Here is a 26,509-nt window from a genome sequence, read left to right as displayed (position 1 = left end):
TTCAATATGCAGATAGATTGGGAAAATCAGGTTGGTGCTAGATTACAGGAGGGAGAATTTCTAGAGTGCCTACGTGATGGGTTTTTAGAACAGCTCGTTGTTGAACCCACTAGTGGATCAGCTATTCTGGATTGATTAGAGAACTTAAGGTAAAAGAACCCTTAGGGGAAAGTGATCGGAATATGATCGGGTTCACCCTGAAATTCGAGGAGAACGTAATCAGATATATCAGTATTATAGTAAAGTAAAGGGAAATAGAACCATGAGAAAGGATTTGGCCAGAATTGATTGGTAAAGAACACTGGCAGGGTTGACAAGCAGAGCAGCAATGGCTGTAATTTCCAGAAGCAATTTGGATGGCACAGTATATATATATATATCCCAAAGAGGAAGAAAGGAAAGATGACACAACCATGACCGACAAGAGAGGTCAAAGCCAACATTAATGTCAAAGAGAGGGCATATAATAGAGCAAAAATTAGTGGAAAGCTAGAGGATTGGGAAGTTTTAAAAAACCAACAGAAGGCAACTTTAAAAAAAAAAGTCATTAAGAAGGTAAAGATGGAATATGAAAGTAAGCTAGCCAATAATATTGAAGAAGGTACCAAAAGTTGCTTCAGATACCTAAATGTAAAAGAGAAGCAAGAGAGGATATCAGACCACTGGAAAATGATGCTGCAGAGGAAGTAATGGAGACAACGAAATAGCAAACAAACTGGATAATTATTTTGCATCAGTCTTCACTGTGGAAGTTCCAGCTGTCTAGGAGCACTATTACCAGGGAAGGAGTTACTGTTACCAGAGAAAAGGTTCTTGGGGAAACTGAAAGGTCTGAAGGTGGGTAAGTCACCTGGACTAGATGGTGTACACCTCAGGGTTCTGAAAGAGGTAGCTGAAGAAATCATGGAGGCAATAGTAACGCTCTTTTAAGAATCACTAGATTCTGGAATGGTTCTGGAAGACTGGAAAATTGCAAATGTATCTCCACTCTTCAAGAAGGGAGAAAGGAAACTATAGGCCAGTTATTCTGGCCTCAATGGTTGGGAGGATGTTGGAGTTGATTATTCCGGATGAGGTCTCCGGGTACTTGGAGGCACATGATGAAATAGGCTGTAGTCAGCATGGTTTCCTCAAGGGAAAATATTGCCTAACAAATCTGTTGGAATTCAGGATAGGCAAAAGAGAATCAGTTGGTGTTGTGTTCTTGGATTTTCAGAAGGCTTTTGACAAGGTGCCAGACATGAGGCTGCTTGACAAGCTACAAGTCCATGGTGTTACAGAACGATTCTAGCATGGATAAAGCAGTGGCTGATTTGCGGGAGACAAAGAGTAGGAATAAAGGGAGCCTTTTCTGACTGGTGTTCCAATGAGTCTGTGTTAGGGCTGATTTTTATTACGTTATATGTTATTGATTTTGATGATGGAATTGATGGCTTTGTTACAAAGTTTGCAGATGATATGAAGATAGCTAGAGGAGCAGGTAGTTTTGAGGAAGTAGAGAGGAAGGCAAATGCAATGTTAGTATTCATTTCAAGAAGACTAGGATATAAAAGCAAGGATGTAATGTTGAGGCTTTATAAGGCACTGGTGAGGCCTCACTTGGAGACAGGTTTGGGCGTCGTATCTTTGAAAGGATTTGATAAAATTGGAGAGGGTTCAAAGGAGGTTCACAAAAATGATTCATGGATTGAATGACTTGTCATAGGAAGAGCATTTGATGACCCTGGGCCTGTGTTCACTAGAATTCAGAAGAATGACCTCATTGAAACCTATCAAATAGTGAAAGGCCTTGATAGGGTTGATGTGGGGAGGATGTTTCCTATGGTGGGGAAGTCTAAGACCAGAGGACACAGCCTTAGAATAGAGGGGCGCCTGAATAGAGATGAGGAATTTCTTTAGCCAGCAAGTGGTGAATCTGTGGAATTCTCTGCCACAGGGAGCTCTGAAGGCCAAGTATGTATACTTAAGGCAGAGGTTTATAGAGACTTAATATTTTCACTCTTAAACTGCAGGGTGAATTCTGTCAGATTATGATCACTGGCTCCTAAGGGTTCCTTTACCTTAATCTCCCTGAGCAAATCTTGTTCATTACACAACATCCAATTGAGAATAGCTGATCCCATAGTGTCTCAACCACAAGCTGCTCTATAAAGTCATCATCTACAAATTCCCTCTCTTAGGATCCAGCACCACCATGACTATTGTAAAATTGCCATTTTTGCATGCCTTTTCTAATTCCAGTTTTAATTTATATCTCATATCCTGGCTACTGTTCGGAGGCCTGTATGTAATTCCTATCAGAATCCTTTTAATCTGGCATTTTTTTTAGCTTTACCCAAGTGGTTCTACATCTTTCAATCCTAGTTCTAAGGATTCAATATCATTTTTTACCAACAGAGCCACTCCACCCCTTCCACCTACCTGCCTGTACTTTTCATACAATATGTATCCTTGGATTCCAACTATGATATTCTTTTAGCCACAACTCAGTGATGCCCACAACATCATAACTGGCATTTTCTAACTATGCTTCAAGGTCATCTACCTCAGTGTTTTCAACCTTTTTTAACCCATTTCTCCCCCCCCCCCCAAAGCACTTTCATACTTGCCAATGCTCCCCTAAAGGGCCTTCATTCTTGTCAATGCCCTTCTTAAATACAGCAATCTTTTCAGCATCCCATAGTGTAAAACCCATATACTAACATGAGAAAAATGATCTGCTTTAAAATTTTTATTTCTCTTTAAATATAGCTTATACAGTACCTTTGCGCTGTACAGCAGTTTCAATATCAATGTGATCCCTGACCTTATGGTTTTTAGCAAGAGTTGAAATATCTGATTCAAGTTGTGATAGCAAAAGTCTTAGTCCCCATATGTAACAATGTCCAGGTGGTTTCTGTTTTTTGTGAATATGAAGTTCATTGCACTGAAGCCGCTTTCAGCAAGGTAGGACGATGGAAATGGAATGAAGAGCAGTTTGTCTCTTTTCCGAACACCATGAAAATTCGTATGACAGTGTAGCCACATATTTGAAAAGCATTTTTGTCTTTTCATCATTCTGAATTCAGAATCAGGTTTATTATCCTTCTTTCAAGCTCTCGTCCTGTTCTTCCACCTTACAAAGAAATGGGTTAATTACCCAATCTGAAATTTACGGATCGTTCAAATCCTTGAATCGATTCTGAAAATCCTTCTTCAGTGACTGCAAGCAGTACTCTTGCAAATCACCATCTGTAAAAGGCTTCATTAAACAGTACAGTATTACTAGTAAGACACATGGGGTGTCACTAATCTGACAGGAGTGGAATAAGACCATACTCCAGGTATGTAACACTGTATTGATGCACTTTCTGTAGATTCTGTTTCCTAGCAGGATTAGAATTCAAGGGTTCACCACCTTCAGGCAGCTTGAGATCGAATTGTGCGTATTTATCCATCATTAACCAGGCTAAATTGAAATAAAAAATTAACACAAACTGGGAATGTTGATGACGGCAGTGAGTTGACACAAATGGAATGATGGTGGCAGCACGCAAAGGAACGGCGAGGGGAAGATGAAGACGATTACAACAGCGAAACTTACTTTGACAAGGATTCAGATTGGAATCTGAATGTTAGTCAGGATAGAGCTGGTGTTCAGCAAGCTACCTTCATACTATTCCAGTTAGCACAATTAGTTACAAGATCCAGTTAGATCTCATAAGGTCTCATCATCCCCAAAGATGGTTCTTGACCGCACAGCTGAAGCTGAAGTCGTTTTGAACACCTCGAGAAATCCTCGGGATCGGCAGATTCACTGATCAGCTCTCTTTCACCATTTGGGTCCAGCCTGTGCTAAATTGCATGAGCTCATTCCATACCGTGAGTCAAGGGGAATGGTTGGACACTGTGGTTGCTAGTTTTTGAGTTCCCAATAATGTCTGTTTAGTTGGTAAGGTCAGATGAGATTGCCGAGTTTCAGACATGTATCGACGAGTGCACTCCGCTTCCAAAGCTATGGTTCTTCCTGAGTTCCAGTGTTTCATCTCTTTTTTTTTGGAAGAGCCTGCTCTACTAATGATTGGTCAGGTCTCGTGCCTCAAATTAGGGTGTTCCTTACCACCCCTCCCAAAAATCTTTAATGCCCTCAGACGACTTCTATTTCCCCTAGCATCCCCTTTGGACACACTTCACGCTTTGGAAACACTGATCTACTTGATTCCATAAACTCTGTGCATTCAACTGCAACACCGTCAGTCCTGTTTTCATCACCCTTTTCAGTTTTGCCCCCATGTTGCACTTCAACTCATCCCACTGACTCTAATTTTACCCTATCATCTGCCTGTCCTTACTCAGAGTCTCACTACACATTACATCTACTTATATACCACATCACTCTGGTTCCTGTCCCCCTGCCAAATTAGTTTAATTAATTAGTATCATACTGCTTAAAGACACAACAGACCATTTCTACTCAAGGCACCTCAAGTGGTTCCAGTTCCAATGCAGATTACACGTAGGTGCCTTAAGCGATTGGCCATTTTTCTCTGGAATTTTAACCTTGCATGTTGTGGAACGAGTTCAGATAACACTGCCCAGTCTGGATTTAAGTCTTTTTAGTTCTTTGACTCAAGACGATGCCACAATGAGACCTGGCCTTTCTTTCTGTTACTGTCTCTGACACTTTCTGGATATTCACCTTTTTCAACAACAATTTCATTGTTTTTTTTAATTAATACTCAGGATTTGCTGTCTGTGTGTTCAGAAGAGTTGGAATCCAAATGTTTGAAGCAAAACTTGAGATTGGAAGAGATTGACCGAAGTGTGACCAAAACCAAGGTAAGGAATTCTATAAGAATAGATTCTCTTCCCATCCTCTCCTGAGTAGGACAGCCACTGGGTGTGCAGACCACACTCCTATCTAATGTGTGGTTCAAATTTCATGTTGACCCCAGAAATTGAGACTGTAAGTGCTTAACAATCCCTCATTTTTTTCTCTGCAGAAGTAACTTAAGAGTGATCAGGAATAGAATTCAAAATCAGGGTTTATTATCACTAGCATATATCATGACATTAGTTTTGCTGCAGCAGGACAGTGCAAAGAAAAATTACTATAAGTTACAAAAATATATAAATAGTGAAATTGAATTAATTTGTTCTTGGACACTTCAGAAATCCAGTGGCTGAAGGGAAGAAGGTATTCCTAAAATGTGGAGTGAGTCTTCAGGCTCTTGTACCACCTCCACAATGGTAATAACAAAAATATAACAAGTCTGGGATAGTGAAGGTCTTTACTGATGGATGCCTTGATATACCAGCTCCAGAAGATGTCCATATGGTGAGATAAGGTTGCGACTGATGGTGCTGGCTGAGCCTACAACTCTCTGAAGCCTCTTGTGATCCTGTGTATTGGAGCCTCCACACCAGACAATGATATAACCAGTGCAAATGCTTTCCATCATACATGTTTAGGAATTAGTGACGGTCTTTGGTGACGCACCAAGTTGCCTCAAGCTCCTAATGAGGTAGAATTGCCGGCTTGATCCCACTTTCCTATTATTTAGAAGCAGCTAAGGCACTAAACACACGTTCCTTGCCCCAGCTGAGATCAGCTATATCAGCAGAAGTTAGGGATTGAATATATGATCTTACTGGTCCATGCAGATCAGTGCCAGGACAAACATAAGAATTAGTCACAGTTACATCAGGGTAAGAGGACTTAACATTATGACTGGGGCAATAGAGAGGCTGTAAGGATATCAGACTGATTGGTAGAATTGAACCTCTGTGACACAGATTGAGCATAAACTGGAGATTTTTCCTTTTTTTTTCCAGGAAGAAGCTGATGCGCTCCAGCACCAGGTGGAAGATGATTTTGACACTTTGAGGCGTTTCCTGGATGCAGAGGAGAAGGCTCTGAAGGAGCAGATATCTGCTGAGGCACAGGGGGTCTTGCAAGAACTGAGCAAGTTGAGGATGGAATGTTTGCAGAAAGTGGGAGGTCTGTCTGGGCTGGCTAAGCCTCTCCACTCAGCAATGCAGATTGACAACCTGAGTGAAATTTTGAAGGTGTTTATTTTTTGTGGGCCTGAGTAAATAATGCAAATTTATTTCTGCCTCTTCAATTTAGTCATTTTTTTAAAAAACGCAGACAGGTGCAAATGTAGTGGGGCCAGAGGTGGTGATAGAGGCAGATACTTTAGGGGCATTTAAGAAAATCTTGGATAGGCACATGAATGAAAGAAAAATGGAAGGCCCTGTAGAAGGGGAAGGTTAGATTGATCTTGGAGTTAAACGACCAGCCCCAACGTTATGGGCCAGAAGGTCTGTAATATGTTGTACTGTTATGTTCTATGAAGAAAATTAACATGATATTTGGAGATCTTTTCTGTGTCTTTTTGTCTTCATGTTTAGTCAGGCGGTGCTTTTGCAATGGGAATATATCAACAGCACCATTGAAGGCAAAATCTGATTGATTCCTCAGAAGGAAGGCTCAGGTGAATGTGTTAAAGGCAAATTGTATTTAGCATTAGAGAGTGCCAATAGAGGAAATCCTGTTAATGCAGGTATTGGAAGTTCTATCCAAACAGCAATTGATAGATGCCTTTTGGAACTTCAACATCTACAAGTTTGTAGTCTATGGATTGAAGGAGCCTATAGCAGCATGGATGGAACACTGCCTGAGTAAGGTTAAAAGATTGACACAACATCATGGGCTATACTGTGCTGTACTGTTCTATGTGTAACTGGAAACAGATCAATAGGAAAAAGCTTGTTTTCCAGACTGGAGAGCTGTGTACAGCAGAGTTCCCAAGGCTCAGTAATATATAATGACTTATTCTTGGAAGTAGAGGGCATAATGTCCAAATTTATTAAGTTCAAATCTTTGGTGTTGGGCAATCAGTGTTCTGAGAAATTTTCACAACATCCTGCTTATTCACCACAATTCTACCATTTTCACTGGTTAATAACCATACATTCCCTTCCAAAGAGTGCTGTGGATGGACTATGGCCAGTTGGAGTTCTGTGGTTCAATAGACCGTAAGACATAGGATCAGAATTAGGTCATCCAGCCCACTGAGTCTGCTCCTCTATTCCATCATGGCTGATTTATTATCTGTCTCAACTCCATTCTCCTGTCTTCTCCCACAACCTTTGACACCCTTATTAAGAATGTGTCAATCTCTGTTTTAAATATACCTAATGACTTGTCCTCTACAGCTGTCTGTAGCAATGAATTACACAGACTTACCACCTTCTGGCTAAAGAAATTCCTTCTCATCTCTGTTCTAAAGGGACATCCTTCTATTCTGAGGCTGTGCCTTCTGGTCCTAGACTCCCACACTAGAGGAAATATTTTCTCCACATTCACTCTTCCTAAGCCTTTCAATATTCAATAGGTTTCAATGAGATCTAAGATTCAAAGTGCATTTATTATCGAAGAATGTAAAAATTATACAACATTGAGGTTTGTTTGCTTACTGGTAGCAGCAAACAAAGAACCTAATTTTTAAAAAATAGACCAACCTCCAGTGCCTAGGGAGAAACAGGGAAAAAGATCAAAACAAATGCAAACAATAAAAGCAAGCAACAACAGCAGCAGCATTCCAAATCAAATTGAGTCCTTGGATCCAAATTCCCAGAGCAACTTGGAGTCAGTTTGCCCCATCATTCTTCTAAACTGGAGTGAGCATAGGCCTAGAAACATCGAACACTCCTCATACCTTGACTGTTTTATTTCCAGATTAGTTCTTGTAAACCCCCTCTGGACCGTCTCCAATGCCAGCGCATCCTTTCTAAGAAAAGGGGCCCAAAATTGCTCACAATACTCCAAGTGTAATCTGACCAATGCACCTTAAAGCCTCAGCATTACATCCTTACTTTTATATTCTAGTGAATGCTATCTCTTTTCCACAAACATTTCTGAAATGAAGGGAAATGGACACTTTGTCTTCCATCGGTGAGATCTATTTGTTGTCGATTCAAGGCTAGGTCTGATCTGCTGAGGTACTCTAGTGTATATTGTACTAAATGTCCTTCCCATTTGGCAGTGTAAAGCTTCAGAGAGTTCCTCGTCCTAATGGTCTGTGGGGATGGGCAAGGTAGGTGGTGTGCTCACAAAGCTTTTAACATCTCATTCCTACTTCACTAAATGAATTATTTTTCTCTGTTTCAGGTGCTGGACATTTCCTCTGATGGGTGAGATTAAAATAAAACATCTGCATTTTGTTTTCTCTATTTCTGCAGATTTTGTGCCTCTTTGTGTTCATGTTCCCCTCTGCCTTTCCCATCGGGACTTCTTTTGTCAACTTGCCTATTTTCGTCTATATCTGACTTTTTCCTCATTCACTACTACTTTCTTTCTTTTCTTTTCTTTTCTTTTCTTTTCAAATCTTTTTATTAGTTTTTTTAAAAAAAAACAGAAGAAAAATATTGTTACAAGACATTTGAGAGTACATAATAGATTGATAAACATTCAAATATATATTGATCCATACATAGAATCTCTCAAACTCATATAATAATATAAATGATTAAGAGAAACCCCCCCCAAAACAAAAAAAAAAAAAACAACAACTAAATAGAAAAAAAAACTAACCAACATGGGCAATCGCATAATGTTATATATATACAGTAGTGCCTATGACTCCCAACCTCCATCCACACAATTCAGGATAGTGACAATAAGGTTCAGGATCAGACCGTTTAATTCATATGAAAATGCTGAATAAATGGTCTCCAAGTTTCCTCAAATTTAACTGAAGGATCGAAAACCACACTTCTAATTTTTTCTAAACTTAAACAGGAAATAGTTTGGGAAAACCACTGAAATACTGTTGGAGGATTGGCTTCTTTCCAATTCAGTAAAATGGATCTTCTAGCCATTAGTGTAATAAATGCAATCATTCGTTGGAATGAAGCGGATAAACACTTATTATCTATCATTGGTAGGCCAAAAATTGCAGTAAAAGGGTGTGGTTGGAGATTAATATTTAAAACTCTTGAAATAATATTAAAAATATCTTTCCAATAGTTTTGTAAGCAAGGACAGGACCAAAACATATGAGTCAACGAAGCTATATCAGAATGACATCTATCACAGGTTGGATTAACATACGAGTAAAATCGAGCAAGTTTATCTTTAGACATATGAGCTCTGTGTACGACCTTAAATTGTATTAGAGTATGTTTAGCACATATAGAGGATGAGTTTACCAATAATAAAATTTTTTCCCATTGCTCAGTAGAAATAGGGCAATGCAGTTCTTCCTGCCATTCCTTCTTAATTTTTTCAGATATATCTGGTTGTAGATTCATAATCATATTATAAATGATAGCAACAAGACCCTTTTGACAAGGATTAAGAGCTAAAATTCTTTCTGTAATGTCCAATGGACATTCTTTCGAAAAAGACTTTAGTTCATTATATAAAAAATTTCTAACTTGTAGATATCTAAAAAAATGGGTTTTAGATAAATTATATTTATTAGATAATTGTTCGAAGGACATAATGTTATCATCCAAAAACAGATCACGAAAACATGTTATACCTTTTGTTTTCCATAAATAAAAGGCTTGATCTATGGAAGATGGTCGAAAAAAGTAATTAGCTGTTATAGGACTTGACAGTATAAACTTATTCAAACCAAAAAATTTACGAAATTGAAACCAGATTCGTAATGTATACTTGACTATAGGATTAGTTATCTGTTTATTCATTTTAAATAACGAAAAGGGAAGTGAAGATCCTAAGATTGAAATCAATGAGAAATCTTGCACAGATTTACATTCCAAATTTACCCATTGTGGGCCAGCAACTGTAGTCGATTCTTGTGTCCAAAATATCAAATACCGTATATTAACTGCCCAATAGTAAAATCTTAAGTTTGGTAGAGCCAAACCGCCCTCCTTCTTAGGCTTCTGTAAATATTTTTTAGCTAACCTAGGATTTTTGTTCTGCCACAAATACGACGATATTTTAGAATCAACTGTATCAAAAAAAGATTTAGGAATAAAAATTGGTAATGCTTGAAATAGGTATAAAAATTTAGGTAGTATCATCATCTTAATGGCATTAATTCTACCTACCAAAGACATAGATAGTGGGGACCACCTATTAGCAAGTTGCTTAATTTGATCTATTAAAGGCAAAAAATTAGTTTTAAATAAATCTTTATGTTTTTTAGTAATTTTAATACCTAAATAGGTAAAATAGTCTGTAACAATTCTATATGGTACCCGATTATAAATTGGAGTATGCATATTTAATGGAAAAAGTTCACTCTTATTAAAATTCAATTTATACCCAAAGAAGTTACTAAATTGAGCAAGCAAAGAAGAAATAGCAGGAATAGATCTTTCAGGATCAGATATATATAATAACAAATCATCTGCATATAATGATACCTTATACATCGTCTCCCCGCGGGTAATACCTAAAATATTGGGTGATTCACGAATAGCTATAGCCAAGGGTTCCAAAGCAATGTCAAATAATAAAGGGCTTAAAGGACAACCTTGCCTTGTACCCCGAAATAGCTGAAAAAAAGGGGATCTTTGATTATTAGTGAAAACCGAAGCTAAAGGTTTCTGATATATTAATTTAATCCATGATATAAATTTTGAACTAAAATTAAAATGTTGCAAAGTATTAAATAAATATGACCATTCGACTCTATCAAATGCTTTTTCGGCATCTAAGGAGATGACACATTCTGGGATTTTAGATGAAGAAGTATAAGCAATATTAATTAATTTTCTAATATTAAAAGATGAATAACGATTTTTAATAAATCCAGTCTGATCCTCAGAAATAATCCGAGGCAATATATTTTCTAATCTAACAGCCAAGATTTTACTAAAAATCTTAAAATCCATATTCAGCAAAGATATAGGCCGATAAGATGCACATTCAGTGGGATCTTTATCTTTTTTAAGAATTAAAGAAATAGAAGCTTCATAAAAAGATTGTGGTAGTTTACCTATACTTAATGCATCTTTAAAAATTTTACAAAGCCAAGGAGAAAGTATAGAAGAAAAGGATTTAAAAAATTCTGCAGAAAAACCATCTGGGCCCGAAGCTTTACCCGAGTTCATTAAGAAAATGGCCTTTTCTATTTCAGACTCCGTAATAGGTGTATCCAAAAATACACTATCCTCAGCAGTTACTTTTGGAATATTCAATTTCCTTAAAAATTCACTCATTATAGAAGAGTCTTTAGTACATTCTGATTGATATAAAGAATTATAAAAATCTTGAAAGGCTGTATTTATCTCTTTGTGATCAATCGTCAGAGTACCATCTTGTTTACGAATCTTAGTAATTTGTCGCTTATCCGAAACAATTTTCAATTGGTTAGCTAGTAATTTACCAGACTTATCTCCATATGTATAAAATTGAGCTTTCGATTTAATTAACTGACTTTCAATCGAAGAGGTTAACAATAAACTATGCTCCATTTGAAGTTCCACCCTTTCTTTATAAAGTTCTTTACTAGGGGTCAATGCATAAATCTTATCAATTGCCTTAATTTTATCAACTAATGTTGATATTTTAGAGTTAGTTCGTTTCCTAACTCCGGCAGAATATGAAATAATCTGTCCACGAATATATGCCTTAAAAGTATCCCAGAGAGTTCCACTAGAGATGTCTGCTGTGGAATTTATTGAGAAAAACAAATCAATTTGCTGTTTAATAAAGTTAATAAAGTCAGAGTCCTGCAGTAAAACAGAATTAAACCTCCAACTTTTAGTACTAATATGTGAATCCGTCAGCTTAATAGATAACTTCAAAGGTGCATGATCAGATATAACAATAGAGTCGTATTTGCAATCCATGACATCTGTAAGGAAGTGCTGATCAATGAAAAAGTAGTCAATCCTTGAGTAATTATGATGCACATGGGAAAAGTATGAGAACTCTTTATCATTAGGGTGTAGAAAACGCCAGATTTCACAGATAGCTGAATCAATCATAAAAGAATTAATAAGAGAAGCCGATTTGTTCGGAAAAGTTTGAATGGGTTTGGATCTATCCATCAAAGGGTTTAAACAACAATTAAAATCCCCGCCCATTATCAATCTGTATTGATTCAAATTAGGAAAGGATGTAAATAAACATTTAAAAAATTCAGGACAGTCAGTATTTGGAGCATAAACATTAACTAAAACAACTTTTTGATTAAAAAGCAACCCAGTAATAAGCAAAAATCTACCTTGCGGGTCTGAAATTGTTTCATAATGTATAAAAGCAGTTGATGAGTCTATAAAAATAGAAACACCTCTCACTTTGGCTTGCGAATTTGAGTGATACTGTTGGCCCTTCCAAAACCTAAACAACCTCTGACTATCCACCTTCCTAACATGAGTCTCTTGTACAAAAATAACATTCGCATTCATTCTATGGAATACTTTGAATACTTTTTTCCGTTTAATCGGATGATTTAAACCATTAGTATTCCAAGAAACAAAGTTAATAGTCTTATCCATATTGACAATACATATTACAGTTAACATATAGGTTTAAAAGAAAAGTGAACTCATGAACTCGGAAGGGGGAAGTAAGTTCAAAGGGAAGCCGGAAGTCACAGCACCGCAGCCATTTTAGTAGTTTCATATAAGCCCATGAAGTAAAACTAAGCAAAAAGCAAGCAGAAAAAAGAAAAAAAAGAAAAATCTCCCTCCCACCACCCTCAAAACCCCAGGAAAAAAGCCAAACAGAGGCAAGCGAGCGATCTAATACTAAAATTACCCCCTTGTCTCAAGACGGCAACTCAGACGTAACAAAGTTAAAAAAAATACAAACAACCCACATTATAAAAAAAGGGTTGATATAGGAAAAATTAAAATATAAAATTAGTGTTATAAATGTATATTATCAAAAGGGTTAAAAAAATTAAAACAATAAATGAAGGTTTAACACTTTCGAACAGATCAAAACAGTTATAACGCTACAAACACTGGAGTCTGTCGGGAAGAAGAAACGCCATTTTATTCTTCCAAATCTTAATATTCAAATGCTAAAAATGTAAAAAAAGAGCGTATATCGATTAAAAAAAGGAAAAAAAAAATAACCCTAATAGGTCATCTTCAACATTAATCGGTTAGTAATATATAAAAATATGAAATCGGAATAAACCCGGTAGAAAAAAGAGAGCTTTAATCGTATATAAGAAATACATATGAACCGTATCAAAAAAGAACCCAAACGTCAATCTATAACAGATCCAAATCTATAGGCTAGATTACATTGATCAGCCCGATCAAATGTCATTGTTCCAGGAAATCTTGAGCATCCGCTGGCGATTTAAACAGCCGAAAAGATCCATCTTGAAGGGTGACTCTCAGGTGTGCTGGAAACAGCAACGCTTGCTTGTAGCCTTTCTGGTGAAAATTCGACATAACCGATCTGAAAGCCAGCCTAGCCCGTAGTACTTCGGGCTATAGTCCTCCAGAATGCGAAAATTAAAATTTTGATAGGTTATCATACCTTTTTTACGAGCCGCACGAATCAGTCGTTTTTTGATGTGAGGATAATGGATCCTGAGAATTATGTGCCGTGGTTTCAGACTTGAATCTGCCCGATATCTAGAGACTCTGTGAGCCCGATCGATTAATGGGGGGTTATCCAGGACTTCTTCGCCCAGGACATCCACTAGAAATTTGGAGAAGAAAACGGTCAGATCACCGCTTTCAAATTTTTCCGGGATTCCAATTAACCGAAGATTTTGTCTTCGAGAACGATTTTCCAAATCAGTAATTTTAGCTTTATAGCGATCCATCTGTTGGATCGTCGAAGTTTGCTCTTCTTGCATTTTTTCGATTATACGATCCTTCTTACGAGCAGCTTCTTCAAGAACCAAAATGCTTGCATGTTGTTCATTTGATTCCCGTGAAAGGGTCAGGAACTTTTCTTCGAGTGATCTCAAACGATTGTCATACTGTGCGAATCTTCCAAGTAATTTTTTCTCCAATTCATCAAATCTAGCGTCTATAAACTTCACAACAACTTCTAAAGTTAACGGTTCTTTCGTCTGTTTCGGTTCTTTTGCTCTAGACATTTCAGCGGGTTGAGAGTAATTCAAATAGTTTTTAAAAAAATTCTATATGTTTAGACCCCTTTAAAATAAGTTTAAGGGGTGTTTGTAGGTTAAAAAAAACGTAAAAGGTTTGGAGCAAAGCCTAGATGCGGTTTACTCCATGAGCGCCATCTTGAGACTCCATTCACTACTACTTGCCCCATTTCAAATACCTGCAATACTGTACTTCACTGTGGTTCTGTCCATGTCAACCTGACAGACTGTTTGTCTCATCACAGATCGAGCTGCTCGAGTGGAACTGTGAATGAGCCCATCGTCCGTTTTAAGAGTGAGAAATTTCTTGGCCCACTGCAGTACAAAGTATGGAAGAAGATGTTTCAAGTAATTCAGACAGGTGACAGAACTTTTTATGACCCCTCTTGCCCCTGGTGATCACATTGAATTAGCTGGAATGAGGTGCATGTAGAACTGATGAATACAGCTTCGATTTCAACATTTAAGAGAAATTTGGATACGTGCATGGATGGGAGGTCTATGATCAGGGTGCAAGTCAATAGGACAAAGCAAAATGATAGTTCAACACAAACCACGTGGGCCAAAGGACTTGTTTCTGAGCTGTAGTGTTTTTTGCCTTTATGATATATGACCTGGCAGCTCATTCCTGTAGGATCTCCAGGCCAGTGGTATAGTACCTCGAGAATAGTTTGATTGGAGGATATCTCAAGATGGTGAAGCACAGATTTCAAGCTCTGCCCAAGGTTAGATAGTAGTCACATGGGGAAAGCAGTCATCTGTTATCTCAAATTCCAATAGGTGAAATAAGCTGCTATGGGGGCACTTCTACAGAGTCCTGATGTTTCCTTGAGCAACACACGCAAAATGTTAGAGTGGTCAAGCAGCAGTTAGTTTTGGGCCGAGACCCTGCTGATTTCCTCCAGCACTGTTTATTTAATTTATTTATTTAGAAGTTGAGACATTTTATCTAATTATTTAGAGATGCAGCGCAGGCCCTTCTGGCCCATCTTGCTGTACCACCCAGCAACTCATCTATTTTAACCTTAACCCAGTCACAGAACAATTTACGACGACTAATCTACTAACTGGTACATCTTTGGAATGTGGGAGGAAACCCGAGCATCCAGAGGGAACACAAGCTTTAACAGCATCGCACTAACTGCTATGCTGCTATGGCACCCCATCCACGTGCATTTTGTCAGTGTTGCTCAAGATTTGTGTTATCTGCAGAATCTTTTGCTTCCCTAATGTTGGCTTTATGACCTCTCCTCCATGTTTGCCGATGTGATTTTTTTTTTGTTACATTTCCTTTCAGTGCCTGAAGACTTCACCTTTGATCCTTTGACCTCCCATCCTCACCTTGAAGTTTCTCCAAACCAGCGGACGGTGATAACTCGCCGTGAGGCATTGCCGGTGCCTTATGCAGATGGGAGATTCGACACCTGTCTATGCGTGCTCGGTAATGAGCCAATTTCTTCAGGAAAGCACTACTGGGAAGTGATTGTTAGAAATAAGACCAAGTGGGATCTTGGTGTTGCCTATAGTTCTGTACCCCGTCACGGGGATCTCATCTACAAGCCTAGTAGAGGCATCTGGTGTTTGACATTACGGTATGGCTCTTGGTATGAAGCCTGTGATGAGAATGACATTGAGCTTGAAATTCAGCACAAGCCAGGCCAAATTGGTATCTACGTGGACTATGAGGGTGGTGTGGTATTGTTTTTGGATGCCGAGACCATGCAAACACTACATGTTTTCAGAGCATGTTTCACAGAACAGCTTCTGCCTCTGTACAGCCCATGCATAGTGGAAGAGGGGGCTTCAACTGACCAGCAACTTACCATTTTCAGATTGTATTTGCATCACTAAGAGCAATGTTCAGTGTGTGTGTGTGTGTGTGTGTGCTGTCTGCGATCGCAACAGAGGGACCCACTGCTCATTGTTAATGAGTATCGACTGAATTTACAACTGAGAGAATAAAGCTCAGGTTTTGTGTTGTTAATCTTTGCCCATTTGTAAGATAATTTTCCTCTTGATTGAGACGAGATTAGCTTTATTTAAACTTTAATGGGAATTGTTAGATACAGAGAACTTGGATTTTAAAATTCTAAATTTTAAATCCATTGGAATGATACAGGTGAGATGTAGGGTCCCTAGACACTTCTGCTGGGCAGAGCTCTCTCCCAAGGTCCCCAGTTCAGTCTTTCTATCGAACCATTGACAAAACAATACCTCTCATAATGGAGAGCTGCCATGTGTCAAAGCAAGCTACGCACCAGGGAAATGAGTTGGAAGTGAGACGTTGGTGTAATCCATGTGGCATCCATTGAATGAGAATCACACCAGCTAACTGTCGAAGAAGTCATTCGCGATTACTTGTAGCACGTTATGGGGGCTTTTGTAGAGATTTATTTATTTACTTAGAGATACAGTGTGGAATAGGCCCTTCTGCCCCAATGAGCCACGCTAACCAGCAAGCCACCTAGTTAACCCTTTGCAATGACCAATTAACCTACCAACCGGTAGGTCTTTGGACTGTGGGGGGAAACCTGAACAGTCGGTGGAACCCCACGTGCTGACAGGAAGGACAGACAAAACTCTGACAGGCGGGGCCAGAATTGAACCCCAAACTCCTTGAGCAGCGTGCAATCCTTTCTGAAGCTCATGGCCTGCCAATGATAGCAGTGTGATAAATGCAACAAAGCAGCAGGACGTACTTGTCATACAAGGAGCTTTTGATGGCCCTGGGCCTATATTCACTGGAAATCAAAAGAATGAGGGGTGACCTCATTGAATCCTATCAAATGTTGAAAGGCCTCTATAGAGTGGATGGAAGAATCTAGGACTAAAGGACATAGCCTCAGAATAGAGGGGCATCCTTTTAGAATGGAGGTGAGGACGATGTTCTTTAGTCAGACAGTAGTGAATCTGTGGAATTCATTAGCGCAGATGGTTGTGGAGGCCAAGTCTTTATGTACATTTAAGGCAGAGGTTGATAGATTCTTGATTGGTCAGGGCATGGAGGGATACTGGGAGAAACCAGGAGATTGGGGCTAAGAGGGAAAAATGGATCAGCCATGATGAAATGGCAGAGCAGGCTCGCTGGGCCAAATGGCCTAATTCTGCTCTTATATGTTATGGTCTTTCTGTATGTTGTGCTTTGATTTTCCAATAGCGGGTATAGGCTGCACCCAAAACTTTCAGGTTATTTCAGTAAGGATAGAAACTGGAATCATGTGAACAGTGGTGTGAGGAGGAGCACATGAAATGTGAGAAACAAAGAGCTGCTAGTATGGTTAGTATTTGTCATTCCTGGTTCAATTCCCAATGGGGCATGAATTCACCCAGAAATGATCACTGCAATGAATCAAGTTGGGTTAAGACACTTTTGTATATGATGTGAAAATAAGGAATGGAAGCTAATGACCAAATTTCTATTCTATTGTTGTTTACACTCACAATAGGGTCTGCGACCAAGGAGGAATGGGTGGTTATGGATTCGGGATGTTAAATGTTTTTCATGCTCACAAGCCTCATGACCCAAAACTGAAGTTTGAAGTACAAATTCAAAAGAAACTGCAACATTCCCTCTCACTCATGAAAAATGACACATTTGACTTTGTTTAGCACTGCCAGTTTATTCCAGGTGACCCGAAGGATATGCATGAGAACATCGTGAATATTCAGACAACAGTTTTCATAACTGAGATTATCAATGAACTAAAGATTTTAGAGACAGGATTCCACAGCTGTGGCCAGCTAAGTGCAGAGAAAGGCTGTTTTAATAACTCATCTGTAACTCAGATGATATCACGGATATTGAGTCTGATCTTAAAAGCAATGAGGTGCACTTGAGCACAATGTGATTAATGAATGCAGCTCCAACTGAAGCTTTTATTTTCTGCAGTAATCAAAGAACAAATAGATAGTCAGCTAAATACATTTTCAGGTTGAATTTTATTAAAAGGTTATTTAGAGGATTGCGACAGAAATGGGTGTAAAATGAGCTACCTTCAGTGGAAAGCAACTAGGCGCCAGGTCCACAGTGGGTGCTGTCTCACCGGCTCTCCACTCAGCCTTGGACCGCCTGAGCAACACCAATACTGATGTCAGGCCGCTGTTTATAGATTACAGTTCAGCATTCAACACTATCATCCCTTAAGTACTAAGCTTGCTTCAAAACCTGGGCCTCTGTACCTCACTCTGCAACGGGATCATTGACTTCCTCATTGGGAGACCACAGTCGGTGCAGATCCTTGATGACGGCCAACATCGGCGCACCTCACGGATGAGTGCTTAGCCCACTGCTCTGCTCTCTCTACACCAATGATTCCCACTGTGGGCTAGGTCACTACACCTATGGGGGCGGTGGGAGTTTTTAAGGAGTTGGGGGTGCACTGGGTAGAAAGAAGGGGTAACTGAGGGATTACAGGCTTAATTTAAGCAATAAGTTACTTATCAGCATTTCCTCAGTGCCTCATAACTGATCACAGTCACATGATCACCTCATCTCTCTTTGACTTTGCTTGAAAATATGTAACTCTTCTCTTTGGCATAACATGAGAAGTCTGGACTGCAGAAATTGTTATTTCTGGACCCATCAGCACATTATTGCCATTCACTATTGTGGTATTAGCTAGTATGATTCTTCTACTTTAATCATGCAGTTCCTGTGAATTAGAGTATGGTGAAGATCAGAATCTGCTCTTTCAGATGGTCATGACTGCATTTCGCTAACCCATGGTCCAACCAAGATATTGCTGCCCCTCTTTAAGCAGTTAGGTTTTGCCTGAACTCTGACATCATAACTCCCCCTTATTGATTGCAGCATTTGAGGTGACACTTAAGCAAAAAGTGATTGACCATGGTGGGAAAATTCATAATGAAAATGGCAGAAGCAGACCAAATGAGAAGGAAGTGTGGAGTATCTGAAACATGGAATTATATCAGCACCAAGCAATCAATAGCTGCCAATGTGTCTGTTGTCTTATTTTTTTTCCAAGTAAGGCAGAGAAACCATCCGGGCTCCTTGAACCTTTGAAGAGAATACACTCTGATAAAGCAAGCAAGAGCTTGGCTTATTTTCAGTCACTTTATGAAAACTCTCAGCACTTAATAAAACAGTGATGGTTTGTGTGCTTCATACAACATTTCATTGCTGAATCTGGAAAGCCACTTGCATTGGAGATGAACTGATACTACCAGCAGAAATGGAGGGTCTGAGTACAATTTTGTATATGTCACCAGACCAAATGGAATGATTCAGCTCCGTGACATCTCTGTTCAAAGATGAATAAATGAAATGTCCAAGGAAGTTTAAGACATTGTGCAACATACTTGGGGCAACAGAATTTGCCCTGCAGTTAGATGAGTCAACTTTGCCAGGCAATAAGTCTTTGCTTTTTGATTATATTTGCTTCATAAAAGTGAAAGAAAGTGGTGTTATTTGCAAAGGGGCTAGAAATAGATACAAAGAATGAGATGATATTTTGTATTGTTAAACTATTTTCCAAAGAGGAGATCATACCACTTACCAACATTCTTGCTTGTCGAACAGATGGGCACCCACCTCCCCCCCCAATGGGGTTATTACTTTCTTGAAAAAAAGCTGTACTTAATGTACATATTTATCATCCACAATGTAATTCACAAACAACATCTTGTTGCAAAGAAACCTAAGTGATAGGTTACACAAATCATTATCATAGCGGTAAATAAAATCACATCCCATGCTCTCAATTCTCAACTATTTTGTGAGCTTTGTATTGAGAATAATGAACTGCCTGAACTCTTGCTGTTGCACAGGGATGGCTCTCAAAAGGAAACAGTTTTTATGTGCCTTCTGAAACTGATAGAAATATTTGAAGATGACTGTTTATTCAGTAATCAACTTTTTGTCAGAATTATTCATGTAGTCTAATGAAATCCATCTTCAATGGCAAGGAAATAATGTGAGTTTTATCAAAGTTATATCCGTCATCTCCACATTTTTGTCCAAGTTAATCCTAATTAAGTGGCTGTCACAACCTTTTCCAATTTCTGAGCCTCTCTGAGTGAAAGAGAATTGAAATAAATTGACTTTATTGCTTACATTCTATATATACATGAGTATATCTTTAGACGTCTCCGTCTAAATGTGCAATTTATTGTAATTTATAATAAATAGTATGTACAACAGGACAGTCAATATAATATAGAAATGCAATTGTATCAACGTGAATTGATCAGTCTGATGGCCTGGTGGAAGAAGCTGTCCCGGAGCCTGTAGATTTTGGCTTTTATGCTGCGGTACCGTTTCCTGGATGGTAGCAGCTGGAACAGTTTGTGATTGGGGTGACTCAGGTCCCCAATGATCCTTTGGGCCCTTTTTACACACCTGTCTTTGTAAATGTCCTGAATAGTGGGAAGTTCACATCTACAGATGTGCTGGGCTGTCTGCACCACTCTCTGCAGAGTCCTGCGATTGAGGGAAGTACTGTTCCCATACCAGGCAGTGGTTCAGCCAGTCAGGACCAGTTGTTCCCCTATAGAAAGTTCTTAAGATCTGGTGGCCCACACCAAACTTCTTCAACCATCTGAGGTGAAAGAGGCGCTTTTGCGCCTTTTTCACCGCACAGCCAGTATGTACAGACCTCGGTGATGTTTATGCCGAGGAACTTAAGGCTGTTCACCCTCTCAGCCCCAGATCCATTGATGTCAATCAGGGCTAGCCTGTCTCCATTCCTCCAGTAGTCCATAACCAGCTCCTTTGTTTTTGCGACATTGATGGAGAGGTTGTTTTCTTGACACTATGTCAGGGTGATGACTTCTTCTTCTCTGTAGGCTGCCTCATTATTATTTGTGATTAGGCCAATCAATGTAGTGTTGTCAGCAAATTTAATTAGCAGATTGGAGCTGTGGGTGGCGGCACAATCATGGGTGTACAGAGAATAAAGGAGGGTGCTTAGTGCACAGCCCTGAGGAGCATCTGTGTTGGGGGGCAGAGGGGAGGGAGCCCACTCTTATCACCTGCCGGCGATCTGACAGGAAGTCCAGGATCCAGCTACACAGGGCAGGGCGAAGGCCGAGGAAAGAATGCCAGACGATGATCTTCAAATATACTGTGCTCATGTTCCAGGTTGGGTAATAAATCCATTCCTGAATACTTGTAATGAGGAATTAACAGGAAGGATGGAGGAAGAACTAATCTCACTACGAAATGACTTAAGGCGGAAGCTGAGGTTCGAAAAATCATTTCGAGACTTTTGGATGCAGAAAGAAATCACGGCATACTATCCTGTATTGGTGGAAAAAAGGTCAAGGCATTCTTTATTGCCTTTCCAGCATCATAGTCAGTGGAGCACAGATTCAGTACAGTCAGCCAACTTCTTTCAAGGCAATGAATCAGACTGCGAATTACTGATCTGAAATTCCTTCTGAGTGATAGTCAGCCTGATGTTCCAAAGCTGATATCACTGCACCACATCCATCCATCTCATTGAAAAATGAAAAGCAATGAAGTGGTGAATAGTTGGACTGCTAATGTATACTCTAAACTTGTTGATGAAATTTGTTTTACTGTAATTAACCAAATTATTCGTAGCCTTAAATAAATCTGAATAAATGTTTCAATTACTTGTCACTGCTTTTAAGTTACAGTTCCTATTTTCTTTCATTGTATATAGTAAATCAAAATTCTTTAGTTTTATGGAATGGCAAGAAGGGCAGGGTGGGCGTCATTGTGGATGAAGTCTGTGAGCCAAGGGGCTGGTAACCCGAAAAAAGTTTGGGAATCACTGCTCTACACCCGTGATTTTGTGGCTAGACAATCACTTACAAATTCACCAATGACACAACTGTCAGCAGAAGTTCAGATGATGATGAGGAAGTGTACAGGAGTGAGAAAGATTGGTTGGTTGAGTGGTGTGGCAACAACAACCTTGCACTTAATGGCAGTCAGATCAAGGGACTGATTGTGGACGTCAGGAAGGGGAAGTCAAGAGAACACACACCCTTCCGCGTTGATGGATCAGCAGGAGGAAGGTGGAGCAGCTTCATGTTCCTGGGTGTCAACATCTCTGAAGATCTAGCTGGGCCCAGCAAATTAATACAATTATGAAGAAGGCACATCACTGACTAAATTTTATTAGGAATTTGAGAAGACTTGGTATGTCACCAAAGAATCAAGTAACTTTCTACAGTTGAGCAGTGGAGAGCATTCTAACTGGTTTTATCACCGTCTGGTATGGAGGGACCACTGCACAGGATCGGGAAAAGCTGCAGGAGTTGTAAAGTTACCCAGCTCCATCATGGACACTGGCTTCCCCACACTGGAGAACATCTTCAAATGGCAATGCCTAAGAAAGGTGGCATCTATCATTAGAACTCCCACAACCCAGGACACGATCTTTTCTCAATACTAGAGGTTGAGTACCCCTTATCCAAAATTGTTGGGGCTATAAATGTTTCACAGTTTGGAATACTGTATACAGTATAAGGAGATAGCTTGAGATTCCCATCGTTTTTGACTGTAAATTTATGTACTACTGGTAAGCAGACTTTGTCTTACACTTGTTCATCACACAACTGTACTTAACAGTACAAATTATTACATACCATTAATATAACAAAAATATAATGTGTGCAGGGTAACAAAACCAGCACAGAAGCATTGAGAGAATACCTGAATCAGCTGCTGAACAACAACAAACAGCGGCAGGCTTCCAGTCTCCATCCATGATGCTGTGTCCCTCACTCCTTGCCTGCTCTCCATCTCCCTCTGGTGCTCCCCTCCCACTTTCTTTCTCCCTAGGCCTCCCGTCCCATGATCCTCTCCCTTCTCCAGCTCTGTATCCCTTTTGCCAATCACCTTTCCAGCTCTTAGTTTCATCCATCCCCCTCCTGTCCTCTGCTATCATTTTGGATCACCCCCTCCCCCCCCCACTTTCAAATCTCTTACTATCTCTCCTTTCAGTTAGTCCTGACGAAGGGTCTCAGCCCGAAACGTCGACTGTACTTCTTCCTATAGATGCTGCCTGGCCTGCTGCGTTCCACCAGCATTTTGTGTGTGTTGTTTGAATTTCCAGCATCTGCAGATTTCCTCATGTTAATGAATTTCTCTGCGGCTTTATTGTCTACACATGCTTTAATTTTTTTAAATTTCAAAATCTTAAAAAATTTAATGTCATGCCTTTTCTTAAATTGGTGCAATCAGCCTTCCAGATATTCACAATTATCTACAGTTTTCAGTTTATCATGATAGATTATTTATTTATTGAGATATAGAGCGAAATAGGCCCTTCTGGGCCTTCAAGCCACGTCGCCTAGCAACCCCTTGATTTAATCCTAGCCTACAACTTACAATGACCAATTAGCCTACCAACCGGTATGTCTTTGGACTGTGGAAGAACAGGCAGTGACGGGAATTGAACCTGGATCACCTGCACTGTAAAGCATTGTGGTAACCACTGCTACTATGCCTTCACAAATACCTTCAATACTGAAATAATCATGATAGATCTTTGCTTGTTTCATGATCAATGTACCATTATGTGGTCTATGGTCTCTCGCCTAAGCTCTACAGCCTGCACTCTGAGGTCTTCTAGTTTGTATGTCTTCATTTTGGGAAGATGCATTTAGTTCATTGGAGTATTCAAGATTCAAAGATTCAAAGAGCATTTATTATAAAAGCATGTATAAACCCAAAAGAACACACAAAAAAAAAGACAAAAATAAAAGACCAAAACCCAATGTGCATAGAAAGGAAAACAAAAATACAAATCAGGCAAATAATTGAAGTGAACAGCAACATTCTGAACCAAATTGAGGCTTCAGGTCCAAACCCCAGAGCAACCTGGAGCAGACCCAGTTTGTTATATTAGCAGGCAAGGACCACAGCAGCGGGGGCAGTCTTCATAGCCTCAGCACAATGGAGAGAGGAGTGCCAATCGTGAACAGCGAGGAAAATCGTAAGGAGGAACTTTTTTTTAGCCTGAGAGTAGTAAATCTATGGAATGCTCTGCCACAGGCTGCTGTGGAGGCCAAGTCCATGGGTATATTCAAGGTGGAAGTTAATCATTTCCTGATCGGTCAGGGCATCAAGGGATATGGTGAGTAGGCAGGTGTATGAGTTTGACTGGGATCGAGGATCAGCTATGATGGAATGGCAGAGCAGCCTCAATGGGCTGAATGGCCTAATTCTGCTCCTTATGGCCTTATGGCTCTCGCTTCAGAAACATAGCATGCGGTCTTTTCAGTCTATCTATGCCAGTTTATAAATTGAACAAACTACAGGACAGCCAAAGGTTCTGGCCTTCTGGAGAGAGAAGTGAATGTCACAGAGTGCAAGTGTATTCCTGACTGTAACTCAATTGTGCCTCAATCTGCTATTTCCACTGACACAACAATTTCAACTTCTGTTTTAAATTTAAATTATGCTTCAGTTACGAGTTGTTTTCCGAATGCTTTCTTGTAAAATTCCATAACCTAAATGATCGCTCAGTGCATCATTAAGCCCATTACCAATCTGACAATGTTTGCCACGTAAACTGAAATGGACTCTCCTACTTTTTGATTCCACTTATGAAACCTAAAGCATTCCGCAATCAACAATGGTTTCAGTGTTAAATGTTCCTGCATTACTTGCAGCAAAGCTCATATCGGCTGGTTTAGTTTGAACAGTTAAACTTGGAAACAAACCGTATGCCTTGAAACCCAATGTATTCAGCAAAACTGGTACTCCTTTCTCATTGGATATTTTATTTGCTTTAATACATTGCTCAATCTGCTCTGAATATAATAGCCAGTTGTCTGTTGTGCAATCAAGCATGTCTATCTTTCCAATGTATCCAGCCATTTCTGCTTCCTTTTTAATTCTGATTATTATCACACAGTACTCATTGTTTATAAACCCATTCTCTGTCCTATTTTAAAAGACTCAATGTTCTCCCTCCCCCACCTGAAGAGACATGTGCTGCGCTGTTTCCTTTTACTCAAATTTCTCGCCACTCTTTTCTTTTAACATAAAAGTCTCGAATGCTTTAACAGGTGGACAGTCATCTCAGGATTGTTTTAAAAATACCTCAACACCACTGTTATGTTTTGTAACTCCAACACTTAAAACTAATTGAAAGGAAAAGATAAAAGTCCGCAATGTAACATGCTGTTTATTTTAAGGAAAGTGCGCACATATGACATGGTACCATCATGACACATGCCATTTACGTACGTTTTCACATAGTCCATAGATAATTATCCATACAAACAAGGTATGCTTAATTATATTTGCAATCAAATATTACTGAAATATTAAATAGATAAGTACAATGCAGGTATAAGACATTAATATACAGTAACTTGCAATGAAAATTAAGTAACTACGTAGGGCAAAAGAGGAATAATGAGGTAGTGTTCATGAGTCCATCGACTGCCCAGAGATCTGATGGCAGAGGGGAAGAAACTGTTCATAAAATGTTGAGTGTTTGTCTTTAGCCTCTTGTACCACCTCCCCAATGATAGTAACAAGGAGAGGGCATGTCCCAGATGGTGAGGGCCCTTCATGATTTACAGAATGCTCTGCTGTGATTCTGTCAGCACTTCCCAATCCCATGATATGTGCCACCAAGCAGCACAAGGGCTGTAAGTGTATTGGAACACCAGCTGTCTTATGAGGGGTGATTGACACGTTTGTGGCCTAAGGTAAAAGGAGTCAATTTTAGAAAACCTAGCACATTTATTTTTCAACATAGTCCCCTCCTACATTTACACACTTAGTCCAGCGGTTGTGGAGCATACGGATCCCTTATTTGTAGAAGTCGGCGTCTTGGACCTCCAGAAAGTGTCCACAGCAGGGGTGATTGATAAGTTTGTGGCCTAAGGTAGAGGAGATGAGTTATACAGCTCTCATTACATGCACGTGCAGAGCAACTCTTTGAGTGATTATGCAGAACGTTTGAAGTTAACAACTTTTGTGATATTTCTCTTCCCAATATTTTTATTAGTTTCTACATAGAAGAATACAGAGTACCAGAAAGTGTATATAAAAGGTCAAAAAAGATTTTAAAAAAACTACCAATTACATTATATCTGTTCATAATAACAATCACATTACCCCATATTCATATAAGTTAATCAATAGTTATATTGAACTATACTAATTTATTACAAAGAAAAAGAATCTAACCATACCAAGACCGAAGCTGTTCATTAAGGAGAAAAGGTAAAATACCTTCTCATATAATAAAAATTAATATTAGCCAACATCTCAGTTTAAACAATGAATTGAAGGTTTTGAAAGTAATTCAGAAAAGGTCCCCACAATGTTTAAAAGTCTTGACGAGATTGAACAACGAATCTTCTCTAAATCTAAATATGACATAACGTCGCATAACCATTGAGCATGAGTAGGAGGATAAACATCTTTCCATTTAAACAAAAGTGCCCTCCTAGCTATAAGAGAGCTAAAGGTCAAAATATGTAAATCAGATGCCTTCAATTTA

At 39.2% G+C, this 26,509-nt stretch overlaps 1 protein-coding gene across 2 annotated transcripts in view; it reads left to right on the top strand.

The window, feature by feature from the left end:
- Positions 1 to 21,636, top strand: part of LOC140737695 (E3 ubiquitin-protein ligase TRIM39-like) — a 30,428-nt gene extending 8,792 nt beyond the window's left edge. The window contains exons 2-7 of one of the 2 annotated variants that reach the window (XM_073064247.1): positions 4,723 to 4,818; positions 5,815 to 6,048; positions 8,156 to 8,178; positions 14,297 to 14,412; positions 15,349 to 15,492; positions 21,151 to 21,636. In XM_073064247.1, coding sequence (XP_072920348.1) covers positions 4,723 to 4,818; positions 5,815 to 6,048; positions 8,156 to 8,178; positions 14,297 to 14,412; positions 15,349 to 15,492; positions 21,151 to 21,440 — 903 coding nt within the window. In that variant the 3' untranslated portion in view covers positions 21,441 to 21,636. Of the gene's footprint in view, positions 1 to 4,722; positions 4,819 to 5,814; positions 6,049 to 8,155; positions 8,179 to 14,296; positions 14,413 to 15,348; positions 16,036 to 21,150 lie in introns of those variants that run through there. The other variant, XM_073064246.1, reaches the window with a different exon arrangement.
- Positions 21,637 to 26,509: the final 4,873 nt, after the last annotated feature.

This window comes from Hemitrygon akajei, chromosome 13, assembly GCF_048418815.1.
Source record: "Hemitrygon akajei chromosome 13, sHemAka1.3, whole genome shotgun sequence".
In the NCBI taxonomy this organism is placed as follows: Eukaryota; Metazoa; Chordata; class Chondrichthyes; order Myliobatiformes; family Dasyatidae; genus Hemitrygon; species Hemitrygon akajei.
This window is presented reverse-complemented; position numbering and strand designations above follow the sequence as displayed.